General features: G+C 39.6%; 1 protein-coding gene across 3 annotated transcripts in view; it reads right to left on the bottom strand.

Annotated features, from left to right (window-relative positions):
• Positions 1–12,911, bottom strand: part of NALCN (sodium leak channel, non-selective) — a 240,213-nt gene that overhangs the window by 86,667 nt on the left and 140,635 nt on the right. For all 3 annotated transcript variants that reach the window (XM_054162907.1, XM_054162905.1, XM_054162906.1), the window contains 2 exons: positions 9,094–9,285; positions 1,614–1,751 (listed from right to left, as the gene is read on the bottom strand). In XM_054162907.1, the coding sequence (XP_054018882.1) occupies positions 1,614–1,751; positions 9,094–9,285 (330 nt within the window). The remainder of the gene's footprint in view (positions 1–1,613; positions 1,752–9,093; positions 9,286–12,911) is intronic.

The raw sequence follows: 12,911 nt of genomic DNA, 5'->3' as shown, positions 1-12,911 counted from the left end.
AACTCTGTCCTACATAGTTTCTCTCTTTCAGGGTCTGAAGAATATCTTAGAATTGAAACTAACAGCTTCATAAGGTCAGGTAATCCTGCAATTAGCAGTTTCTTCATCCATGTAAAATTTGCACAGGTGAATGAGAAGAAACGTGCGCACTTGGGAAGCAAAGCAAGGACCTTGGTACTTAAATGCAAATTCCCTGTAAAAGGAGTGAGGATGGTGTACTGAAAAGTGACTTCACTCCTAGCAAAAAAAATTCTTTGAGTAAACAAATGCAGACATTCAGATGATTCCTTCAAAACATGAAAATTGCTCTTATAGCTAAGTTACTTCTCAGTTAAGTTGTGAACGTTTGGCACAGAGGCCACCTGACACTAGTTTACTTGATAGACTTGCTTAATGCTTATCTAAGAGATAAAAATGTATTTCAGTTTGGATGATATATTTGGCAAAGAATCAGAAAAACAACAGTAAAATTCTCTGAGCAGTAACTGCTTTCAAATCCATGACCAAAATTCACTTCCTTTCTGCTTTCTATCCCCACTTCCAAAGGAGTTTCAATGATATTTCAGCATGAAAAACTACTCTTCCAAACCCCAAAGACTCCTCTAGCAAATTACATGTCTTATACATCAGCTAGTACATGTATTTTTTGGCTTATGCTTTAATATAGTTAAGCAGTTCTATGAGTATCAAATACACATTACAACCATTTGTAAAGTGGTCAAAATTTCAATCTATATGAAGAAAAGACTGGATTATTCAGACTGTAGTACTGAAACAGGACATATTGTAAAGTACAAGTAGATGGAAGCTGACAGAGATTGTTAGTACCTTATATACACAGACAAGTGAGCAAAAAAAGAAAATGGAATTAAGAAAGTGAAAATGAGTGTATCAAAAACCACAGTAAATGCAAAATATGAAATGAACAAAAGTAGGAGTGAATTAAGGGTGCACAAAATGGTTATTTCCCTGACTCTGGTAATTTTTCTGTGTTGGTATTCAAAATACAGTACCAGCCCTTACTGATACAGGTTATCCCAAAAGCTTCTTTTAGTTACTACTTGTAATGTACACAGAAAAAAAATAATTTAAGCTATAACTGCCATATCCATACACAGGTATGTACTGCTGTATTAGTTCTCATCCTTTTATTTTTTGATGTATTTTCCATGCATTGATTTTGCATTGACTTTGCATCAGGCAACAGGAAAGCAGTGATTTCTAGTTCAGAGTTTATATCCTGAGGCTTTACACTTCTCACTTTAATTACTGCTGCAAAGAAAATGAAATGGAAGCTGAGAAGACAATTTGTACATGACAAATAAAAGCACTTGCTTAACTCTGTAATCATTAGAACTGTGAAGGTACAAGACAGTTAACAATTACATTGTTAGTCTAGCAGTGTGACTTGGATCTTATGAACACCTTACACCACCACCTCATGCTACATGGCTGACAGGTAAATTGTACCACATCAAAGAACTAATCCTAAAGCATTCCATGCTGAAAATCAGCATCACAATCAGTTTTCTCTAGATGAGAAAAATAAGCAATACAAGAGCTAAGAAAAAAATTGAAAATAAAGCACAGCACATTTGCAAGCAAAGACTTACCAGAGTAGCAAAAAGATGATACAGTATAAAATAAATAGCAACTACTGGTGCCCACATGTGTCCTACAGCATTAAGTGTCTGATCCATGACGTCCACCCATCCTTCCTGTGTGAGAATCTGAAACATTGACATGAATGCCTACAAGAAAAAGAATTATAAATATATTAGCAACTAATGAATTATATTAATATGATTTCTATTGACACATTCCTCAAGTTGATTTAACAGAGCAGAACATCTATTTTGGTTTGTGTTTTAAATCTCAATAAACAATTGTGTTTCAGTTTTTAAAGTTAGGTAAATTGCTGTTCCAGAGCAAACACAGATCCATTAGCCCATATGAGGAGCTTTTCATTTCCTACAAGGCTGGGAAAATAGGAGAAATGTCCTGAGTATAAGAGATCATTGTTTTGAATGTTATACCATCTCAAGACTTTTTAATTACACTCATGCTTTTGTGTTATGTCTCTATAAATATACCCATGATAGTTATAATTGTGACCATACATTTATGGTATCTTAATAGCAGGAGTGTTCTAGACACCTTACAGATGAGAGTAAGCAACACAAGGCAAGGTTCCAGTAATTTTACTTATTTCTTCCTCTATACATTTTGTAAATAGCATTCTTTGTGAAACTGTAATATCTTCAAATCCCTTCAGACCAGGTATCCATGTTAAAAATAGAGGGAATAATGGAAATGTTTCAACCAACTGTCTCTGGTGATAGGAATATACAAATTCAGGAAAGCCTAGAACTCAAGATGTCTGAGATCTGTGAGACCCCAACTTGGGCCTACAGCACAAACCCAAACTAAACTATACAGGAACAATGTATGATGACATGCACAACAGACAGTGAGGACTTTGCTCAGACTCAGCTACACAAGTCTGGCTATGGTATCAAAGAAAAGTGTGGATTTTGATAGTCTTAAATCTCTCAGTGAGGCCAACATGTTGCACAAATTTATTCGGCTTTTACCTGACATCAAAAGCACTCTTTCCCAGACAGCAAGAATCAAAGCTGATACCTTCCTGAAGTTTAATACATAACAAAATAGTGTCAAAAACTGAAGACATTAAAAACGCAGATCCCAGAAAACAGGATTCCTTCTTCATAGCACATGAAGAGTCCTTCACAACTTACCCTAAGCCCAAACACATGCTGCTAAAGCTCTAAACATAATATAAACTTATGCACTCCTAAAACAATAAAATAGGTTCTAATTAACTTTTAAAGCTGCTAGCAAAATGAACATGGGGAGATTTCAAGTTTATATTACTAATATTAACTGTAGATAAGTACTTTGCTTGGAGTCCTTATCAACTTTGCAGAGTCTTTAAAACACAACGTGCTTTCTAAGTATTTTCTCCCAATGCAGTATTTACTGTTAAGATTACACCCATGCCCTTAAGGAAGTCCACTCCAGGCTGTGATTCCTACCCTGCAGTGTAGGCCAATTTACTCTAGACATGACTGTCCATGCGCATGCACACAGCACTTGGTGTTGCACTTCCTCCTGGCTGGACCTATGTTATTTTCCTATGGTCACAACACATCATTAGTATTCAATGACAAGGAGATGGCTTAGCTTACCACATGCTGTTTCTGTATTATGAAATCAAGAGTGCATGCTATATGCTTAAAATCTGAAAGAAGGGCCTGCAAATGCAAAGCTTGCTGGAATGATGTAGCAGGGCTAGGCTAGGCAGGGACAATCTAATTCAGAGCATTTTGTTACGCAAGGCACTGCGTAAAAGGCACTGTCCTTTTGGAGTGCCCAGTAGCAGAGAATTTTTTCCCTGCCCATGCTCAAGGATTGCCTTGGAGAGTTTGCTGGAAGCAGGAAGAAATTTAACTAAGCAGTATCAATAGAAGGCAGTGTCTGAGCTCAGTGCCTGGTCCTCTTTAATTGACTACTGATAAAGATCCTGGGACTAAATATTTTTTTCCTGTGTCCATTGTAAGTGGTACACATTTTAAAGTACAAAAATTGGATCATGTTGCCTCTAGATCATGTTCAGAGAAAGAACTGTGCATTTTCACAAACACACATATTAGGGGGATCCCAAATATTTAACTCTTAATGGCTTTGTAAAAAATTTGCCTGCTGGCTCTCAAAAAAAAAAAACCCAGACCAGAACCCAGCTATCTTCTGTGCTATCTTCTGTGGCACTCTGAAGCAGACAGAAGCATAAACATAATATTAGGCTAGGATCAAGGAGTTTGAAAGCTATTCGTAAAGTTACTTTTCAGAGTTTCACACTAATTGAATTTTCAGCGATGATTAAGCCTACAAGTCCAAATCACTCACAAGAAGGGAAACTAATGTGTACACAGAACAGAACATGGCATTCAGGTGAGCATTGGCACACACTGGGAGATGAAGTTAAATTGAAGACTTTCATTTCCACATCAGCAGCATCTTGACCAAATGTAACATCCCAGCCTTTCCTTTGAAAACACACAGATCACATGGAGAACAAAGGCTATGATAAATTAGAAACAGCAGAGAAATCTGCTCACAACTACTTCTCTGTAAATTCTTCATGTCAGCTATAATCTTTGCTATGTCATGTGTTAGGAGAGCTGGAATATGAGGATTGGAATTTGCACAGTGATCTCCACTTTATGTTCATGCCAGTAACCTTGGCCTTAACTGTCACGCTTCTGACCTGCAGCCACATCCTGCCTTCAAATCAGTGTCCCCTCACAGTCACACATGAAGATTCTTTACACTGCATCACACTATAAACTCATATTAATGATTTCTTTCCTTACCAAAAATTGCAAGGGTCCTTAAAAAAACCCAAACAACCACAACAAGTGTTACTTAGCAAAGGCCTCCACTTGCAAAACATGAAGTGAAGAGAATATTTGGGATCTTTAGCTAGAAGAGGCCTTCTGTATCCAGAGGAGCATGCATGAAACAAGCAAGAAATTCAGGCACCTGTATAGGTGCCAGTGGTGTTTGAGGGTGAATGCGGCAATCACCTCATTGTTGCTCAGCATCACTTCTCAGCTTTTCTCCATGAGGGAAGGTGAAGTTAATCCATGCATTTTCTGTTTGCCTGCACTTGGAGCATCTTGGGAGCTACTGGTGTTTTTATGTGACTGGTGTGACACTCTTTGCCGAAACGCACGGTGGGCACTAGATAACATAATACACCCTACTGGCTTTGAAAACATTTGAGAGGCTGGGTAATTCAATGAGTGCAGCATCCTTTCTTCTGAATCATGCTAAATTACCATTGCTTTTGAAAAACAAAGTAATTAAATCTTTGAGGTATAAAGATATCTCCAATACTATGTTGTGGACCTCTTATTAATACAAGCACTAAACTAGTTTGGAAAAGACATTCTGTTAACATCATGTAGCAGTTTGGGCTGGATGCCCCCCTGCTGCTGCCACATAAGACACACCTCCAGTGTCCCGAGGGTCCAGCCCAGTGGGTGGACACAGGAAGCTGCGTATTTCATCCCATAATGTCCTGCTCCCTATGAATCTACCTGCAAAGTCCTACACTTCCTCTTTCTTCCCTCACCGCTCCTATGGAGATGCTCCCTATCTGGTAATGGAGGGGGAGTCATCTTGAGGCCTCTTGGGGCCTGGCCAGGCCTAATGCCTGGAGGAGAAGGGGGAAGGGCAGTCTCAGATCTGGCTAGCTGAGATTAGCCTAACAGTGGAGGAGCAGGGGGGAGAAAGAGCCCTTGGAGTTTTGGATGTACCCTCAGGTGGGGAGAAGGAAGCGTTGGGATGCCTCTGGGTATGCTTTGGGATCTCCTTTTGTCACTGTGCGTGTGGTTCTCTGTAAAACACTCACTGCTTTTCCATTTAAACTTTCCACCACTTCTGCAATTTGTTTGTCTGAGTCTCATTTTTACTGCCCATGGTGGGAGGGAAGGAAGGATCAGCCTTCAACCCACCACACATCATAAAAAATCTAATCTTCCATCTAAAACAGTTGTTCTTAAGGCATATAGTTATAAAATATGACCTTTCACTATAATTTAAACATTTTATTACAGCGTTAAAGTCCAGTATGTGACAAATCATTAGTGTTAAGAAAATAAGGCAGTGCACAATGAATATGTGCTTTGCAGCTTCTCCATTGGAGGAAGCTATTTTTAGCTGAAAGGTACACTTCCCACTGTTTATTTTAAAATTAATTTGAAATGCAACTAGCTGGCAGAATCAACATCTGTGAAGATGAGACTTAGAGATATATGCAAATGGTGATTTTCTGAATTAATTTGTGTTATAGAAAAGACTGTAAATTTCTTTGAGTATTTATACCCCATTACTTAATTAGCTGTTTTGATGATGGGAGTCAAAATACCTTTTTATTTATAGTGGAAGATTGGCAGAGTTTCAGTGGAATATATGAACCAAAGAGCCAGTTCTGATATCTTGTCCAACAGGAGTGGTGCCACACAAATTAGTCCTTACAGTTATAATGTACTTGACTTGTAATTGCTGCTTGTCCATAAAGTATTATGGGCCATATGCAAATGGCCTTATTCATGGAAGCAGTCTTATAATCAGTGGGATTACTTCTGCAAATTACTTCTGCACTAAAATGCTTGCAATGTCCTATACCTGTGTAAACTTGCCTTCTTCTAACACAGTCAGGAGTGCTCAATAGCACCCTGAAAGGGTATCTGTCCTATGAAAATCTGGAAGTGGCACTGAGATTGTAACTACACCAGAGAAGAAGGCCTCATTCTTCACTTTTTTTAATGAATGATGCTTAGGTTGAACACTTCACAAACCGTGCTTTCTCCAAGATCAAGGTTAGGACTGAAGTCCTGTTTTTGCTGAAGACTGCAGGATTTTTGCTGCTGAGATCAGTTTGGCCTGGCTTTCAGCTTGGTGTGACTCGTTCAAAATAAAAGCTGCATCCCCGCTCTGCAGCCTGAGGCACTGAGTAGTGAGTACATGACCACAAATCCCCAAGAGAAACCAAGACTTGGATCTCAAAGGCACTAACAATGTGGTGGTGGTTTTTTTTTTTAATATATAGTGAATTTTCAACTTTCTTAGTGGCCATCTTAAACTTGTGCCTTTGAACAGACACCTCTCCTCCAATTTCTTCTGCAGGGGTCCCAGCTGCCCCTTGTTGTTCTCATGGCTCAAATATGCACAGTCCAGGAAGGCATGCAAAAATAGAGAGGGCAGAACAATTAAAAACCTTGTAACAAATATCTGTATTTTTATTTTTAAAGAGAGAAATCTAGTCCATATGGGAAGTTGCAATGGCCAAGAGAAGGGTGAAATTTGTAGCCATGGCAACACCGAGCTTGTGCCTATTGACTGTTGTCAGGAAACCATGTGAAAACATGCAATTTAGAAGCATTAGTGAAAGGAGGAGGTCTGCTTGTTCCAAAACCCATACTGTGCCTTCTTATAAAGCACTTACAGCTTGAAAATGGTTTTGGTTTTGTGTGTTTTCAGTGTAGAAAGCACTTTAATGTACAAACTCAAAATTCTGCCTCTAGTGTCACCATTTTTATTAGAATCCTCTCTGCATTTGTAACTGAAAAAGTCCACAGCAGCAGTCCTGGCCATTTTAGGTTTGCTTTTCTTTAGGGCTAAGCTCCTAAAAATTTATCTTAGCTAATTCTGCTATTGCAAACCTCCTGTCATCTCCTACAGCATAAAGTAATGCAAGTATGTCTTCAGCCATGTTTTGAAAATAATACATTCCAGATGAACCCAAAATTATGTATTTTATAACTGTCTTACGGTAAACTGGTCTTTATTCAGAGAAGACGACACGAGTGAAAATTCTCCAGCCTCTGCTAGAAAGACAGACCTCTTTGAAGGAAGACCAACACATACACTGTCTATCACAATATTGGGGTACAAGATTTTTACTCACTATTAACCTAATAGTGATGTTTCTCTAAAAACTGCAAAAAGGAATCATGTACTGTAAACTGTACTTCTGAAACATTCATAAGCTGAATATGTACAAAAATAATAACTAAAAAATGAAACACTCTTACTTCTGGCTGTCATACAAAAAGTATTAATAACATTTCAGTTCAGTACTGCAAGAACACTTCTATATTATTGGTAACAGCTCTTCTGTTTCTCCAGAATTCTAATAAGAAAGTAAGAAAAAGTTAGGATATTTTCTGTTTATAAAACGCTCTATAATCTGCTGGATGAAATATTTCCTCACACTTTGAAGCTGTATTTGGCGTACACGTGTATTTGTTAAAATTCAATATGATAGAACCTCCTATGCTCCAGCTTTCACCCACTGCCCCTTGTACTGTCACTGAATATCACGGAGAAGAGCCTGGCTGCGTCCTCCTAACACTTGCCCTTCACGTATTTATAAATAAAGCTGCAGTTTTCTTCTCTTTTCTTTTCTTTTTTTTTTTTTTTTTAATAATTTTTTTTTTTTTCTTCAGAATTTCAATCAAGAATTCTACTGAATTCTTAATGATCCTACTGGTTGCTTTTCAAAGCACGTTTTCCAAAACAGAAAGCGTTGCGCTCCATTATTCCCTGTGGGTAGGTATTTTTCAGTCTTACATTTGACGGCTAGCTCCCCATACATCAAGTCCAGGATGATAATTACAAATTGTTGCCTAGCCATTTTGTTTGCTAAATGCATGACCCTTCAGGCTGCCCTATTCATTGTTATTTAATTGTTCCAAGCAGTGCACTTTCACTAAAACAGATGCATTGGATAACCAAGGTGGAATGACAGAAACAAATAAATTGTCAGTGGAACCAATCCATGTACACTCAGTCTAATCCATTATTACAGAAATGACAGTATTTTCATTCAGAACAGTGTGCTTCAATAAATACATTAGCTCCAATTTCCATTGATTTTCAATGTTCTATTCTGAATCAACACAATACCCATAAATATCCATTATTTATACCTAAAAGGCAAACACTCATTTTCTCGATGAAGACAGGTTTTATAACCCTGTGTAAAACAAACATACCTCTATAAATCAAGAACAAGCACTTTAATAATATGAAGATATACATTCTGTATAGACATATTTGATATAAACTTTGTGATTAATATTCATGACTGTGCACATGAATCCTCTTTCCGTAACATGCTAGAGCACTGTTAAATCATGTGCCTTGATGTGTTGTCATCAGGGTGCATATGTACAATTCCTCTATATTCTCTTCACAGCAGAAAGAGTTTATCTAACCCAAAGAAAGACAAACTTTACTACTGAAGGACTACAGAAAGACTGTTATGACCAGAAAATGAAATTCTTTTATCTACACCTATGGAGATAAACTGCTTCATGGCTCTCAGAAGGAAAGGAAGACCATAGGATAGAATCACATAGATTCATTTAGCTGGAAAAGACCTTTAAGCCATTGAGTCCAACCATGAATGTAACACTTCTAAGTCCACCATCACTGGTAAGAAAACATCAATTATAAGAAAATAATAAAATTCACCAAATAGTCAATGTTTTTTATACTTGCCCGTGGAAAGGTTGTAAATCTATCCAGTTCTTCCACAAAGCAAAACATCTGTAAACTGATTGCTGACATTACAATTAAAAGGCTGGCAGTAAATACCACCAAACTCCCAAGTTTTTTTCCTGGTCCAAATATCTTATACACAAAATCCTCCAAAGCAGGGGAAATCTTTATAAGCCGAACTACTCTAAGAACCTGCAAAGAAGGAGAAAATACAACTGTGTTAGTTATTTACTTATCACATTAATCAACAACTTTTCACAGGATCAGAGTCCTCAAAGATAGAAAAGGACTTGCAGCCTTGTAGCCCAGTAAACACAAGATTGACCCCACTTGTAACAAACCATAAATTGTGTGTTAGGCTAAGAAGACCCTGGAACCTGTCAGGTTTTGTCTGTACTTACCTTGGCCTGCCTGGAGTTTTTTTTAACTAACAACAGCAGTTACACAGTGAGCAGGCAACTGTTAACCTATTTTGTCTTTTGCTTAGCTTTTTACGATTATGGTGTAGTACTTCTTGTTACATACCTTTTTTTTCCCTACATATAGCAGTGATACACTGTCATTTTGCATAGAATGAGCTATCTATGACCCCTTCTCAAAACGGAGTATCTGATGCACACAGGCATGGGATGACAGCAGAGGGATATAATCAACTCACTAATCATAGGTCATCACAGAAACACTTGGACACAGCTCTTTCAAAGGGAACAAAGACAAAGAGAAAACATGCTACAGATAGTAAATCTGAATGGAGTGTGGAATTACAAACCAGTAAAGGTTTACAGTGTCCCATGAAACATAAGAATGGCTTCAGGTAGAGGTCAAAACATATCTGTCTAGATTTAGCAACTGAAAATCTACTGCAGTGCTAGGTAAATTGCTTGAGTTTAACTATCATCACTGTTAAAAATTCATACTCATTCTAAATGGACAGGGTCCTGAACAGTCTTTGAACAAAGGTTTGTTTTGAGCATCAGGCTAGATGAGATGACATTGAAAGGCCACTTCCAACCTAGACCTTTCTATGATTCTGTGTTATTTGTTACACATTACATATTCACATAAAGAGCTGACAACTTGTGACCATTTTAGGCTGTGCCTTTAAGAAAGGGACAGTGCTGGAACACTCTGTCTGAATATTTTTGAAAACAAAGATAGGTCTAAATGAATTTCATTGGTAGATTGGTAGAATGCAACTTTAAGATTTAATTCAGTTGGAATCTTTCTCAGTTCCATTCTGTTCTGTCTCTTCAGCCTGTCTGCTTCTGAGCAACAGTGTCGGGACCAGTTAACCTTGAGATAAGAAAACTAATCCTTGCATGCACTTTTGAACCTAACCAGAATATCCTCCTTAATAACTACCTTTTCTCTCTCTCTAACCCTTTTGGGAAAAAAAGGAGGTGAGGGGAGAGAGGGGGTACAGGGTTGGGGGGAACCCTCTTCTTCCTGGAGGAGGGAATTTTGTTCAGTATTACTTTCTTTGCTGTTTATTTCTGTATATATTGCCAATACTGTATATTGTGTATATAACCTGCATTTCATCCTGCTTGTAAATATAGCTCTTACCCTTTGCTTCTCCGATCTGAGTCAGCCGTGGTTACTTTCTTTGTGGGGGAGGGAGAACTGAACATTCTCTCACCACCACACAACTCCAACAAGTCATCTTTTCATTTCAGTGATCCAAGACACAATTGCTTGCACAGTGTACCATATAAACTAGGAGGTTTTGTAATAAACATTTTACTTTCTCATACAAGGAAAATGTTGGGTGTCATGTAATGGGTTAACACAGAAGCTTCCCTCCAACACAGAAATGAGGGAAAGTAACACACAAAACCCCTCTGTGTTGAGATAAAAATATTTTCATATAAATGAGATAACATAATGCACAATTACTTTAGTCTATCTGCAGAAAAAGCATAGCAAAATGCCGAAAGCAGCAGCAAGCAGAAGCCAGCAAGCTCACAGCCCACTGCTTCCCATCCAGTGCCAACCCCAGTGAAAAAAACGCAACACCCCAAGCCCAGAACCGGAAAGCAGAAACCCAAATAGGAAGCCTCTCATGTCACAATTTAGACGGTAAGCCCCATAAGACTTTGCTCCAGCCAGCTCTTTCATTTTGAAGCTGGCACGACATGAGCATGGTATGAATAGCAGCGTACAGAAAGGGACCTGGGGGTGCTGATTGACAGCTGCCTGAACATGAGCCAGCAGTGTGCCCAAGTGGCCAAGAAGGCCAATGGCATCCTGGCATGCATCAAGAATAGTGTGGCCAGCAGGAGCAGGGAATTTATTGTGCCCCTGTGCTCCGCACTGGTTAGGCCACACCTTGAGTACTGTGTCCAGTTCTGGGCCTCTCAGTTTAAGAAGGACATTGAGACATTTGAACGTGTCCTGAGAAGGGCAATGTGGCCGTTTGACGCTGTGCCTTTAAGAAAGGGGCACACTGGCTAAATGTTTGTAAAATATTTTGGTATTCTAAACGAATTTCATTGGTAGGATTGTGGGAGGAGAGATTGGACCCAGGGGAGTTGGGAACTTTCTCTCAGTCTTCCTTCCTTCGCTGTCCCTTTCGGCTGGATCTGCTTCTGGGATTCTGGCCAACTAAGATAAGATACTAACTCCCTGTGCAAGGCCTTTATTCTTTTCCTGCCCTGTTAACCGTCCTCGTCTCTTCTTCTACCTCTTTGGGGGAGAAGGGAGGTAGGGGGGTGAAGGAGGCCACAGGGGGAAGCCCCCTCTGTGGGGGGTCTGGTTTCTGGTTGAGTTCATTTGCTGTATATTCCTGTATATACTGTAAAATACCTGTATTTGTTGTGTTACATATAATCTGTTTCCTTGTAAAATATAATCTCATTTCTCCGACTGGGTTTAGCCGTGGTCTCTTTCTCAGTGGGGGAGGGAAAGCAGAGCCTTTCCTTTCAAACCAACACAGGCAACGAGGCACGTGACAGGCCTCAAGCACAAGCCCTAGGAGGAGAGGCTGAGGGAGCTGGGATTGTTTAGCCTGGAGAAGAGGAGGCTCAGGGCCAACCTTATTGCTGTCTACAACTACCTAAAGGGAGGTTGTAGCCAGGAGGGGGTTGGTCTCTTCTCCCAGGCAACCCGCACCAGAACAAGGGGACACAGTCTCAAGCTGCGCCAGGGGAAGTTTAGGCTCGAGGTGAGGAGAAAGCTCTTCACTGAGGGAGTTGTTAGGCACTGGAATGGGCTGCCCAGGGAGGTGGTGGAGTCACCATCCCTGGAGGTGCTCAAGAGGGGACTGGATGTGGTACTTGGTGCCATGGTTTAGTCATGAGGTCTGTGGTGACGGGTTAGACTTGGTGATCTTTTGAGGTCTCTTCCAACCTTGGTGATCCTGTGATTCTGTGATTCTGTGATATTCAACACAATCCATGACAGTGGCATTTCTCAATGTCAGAGGAAACAGCAATGTCTGTCATTAACATATTTAGCATATTTGACAGCTCTCAGTAAGAGCAGAACAACCATGCTTGTGTGGAACTCCTGACCCATTTACTGCTGACTCTGCCCTGGAGAAGCTGCTGACAACTCTGATACTTCAAATTCTGCTGCTTATGGTGGCATTGTGGTGGTGAGAGAAGGCCTAGTTTTCCCTCCCCCACAAAGAAGGGAAAAAAAACCACGTCTGGCCCAGTTGGAGAAGCAAAGGATATGCTATATTTACAAGCAATGTGAGATGCAGGGTATATTCAGCCAGAGTGTCCCAGCACTGTCCCTTTCTTAAAGGCACAGCCTCAAACGGTCAGAGCATGTACTTGATACAACATCAGCATGAACAAGAGGCAGTGGCAGCC

Source organism: Dryobates pubescens, chromosome 7, assembly GCF_014839835.1.
Source record: "Dryobates pubescens isolate bDryPub1 chromosome 7, bDryPub1.pri, whole genome shotgun sequence".
Classification (NCBI taxonomy): domain Eukaryota; kingdom Metazoa; phylum Chordata; class Aves; order Piciformes; family Picidae; genus Dryobates; species Dryobates pubescens.
Note: the sequence above shows the minus strand (reverse complement) of the source record. Positions and strands in the feature narration are given on the sequence as shown.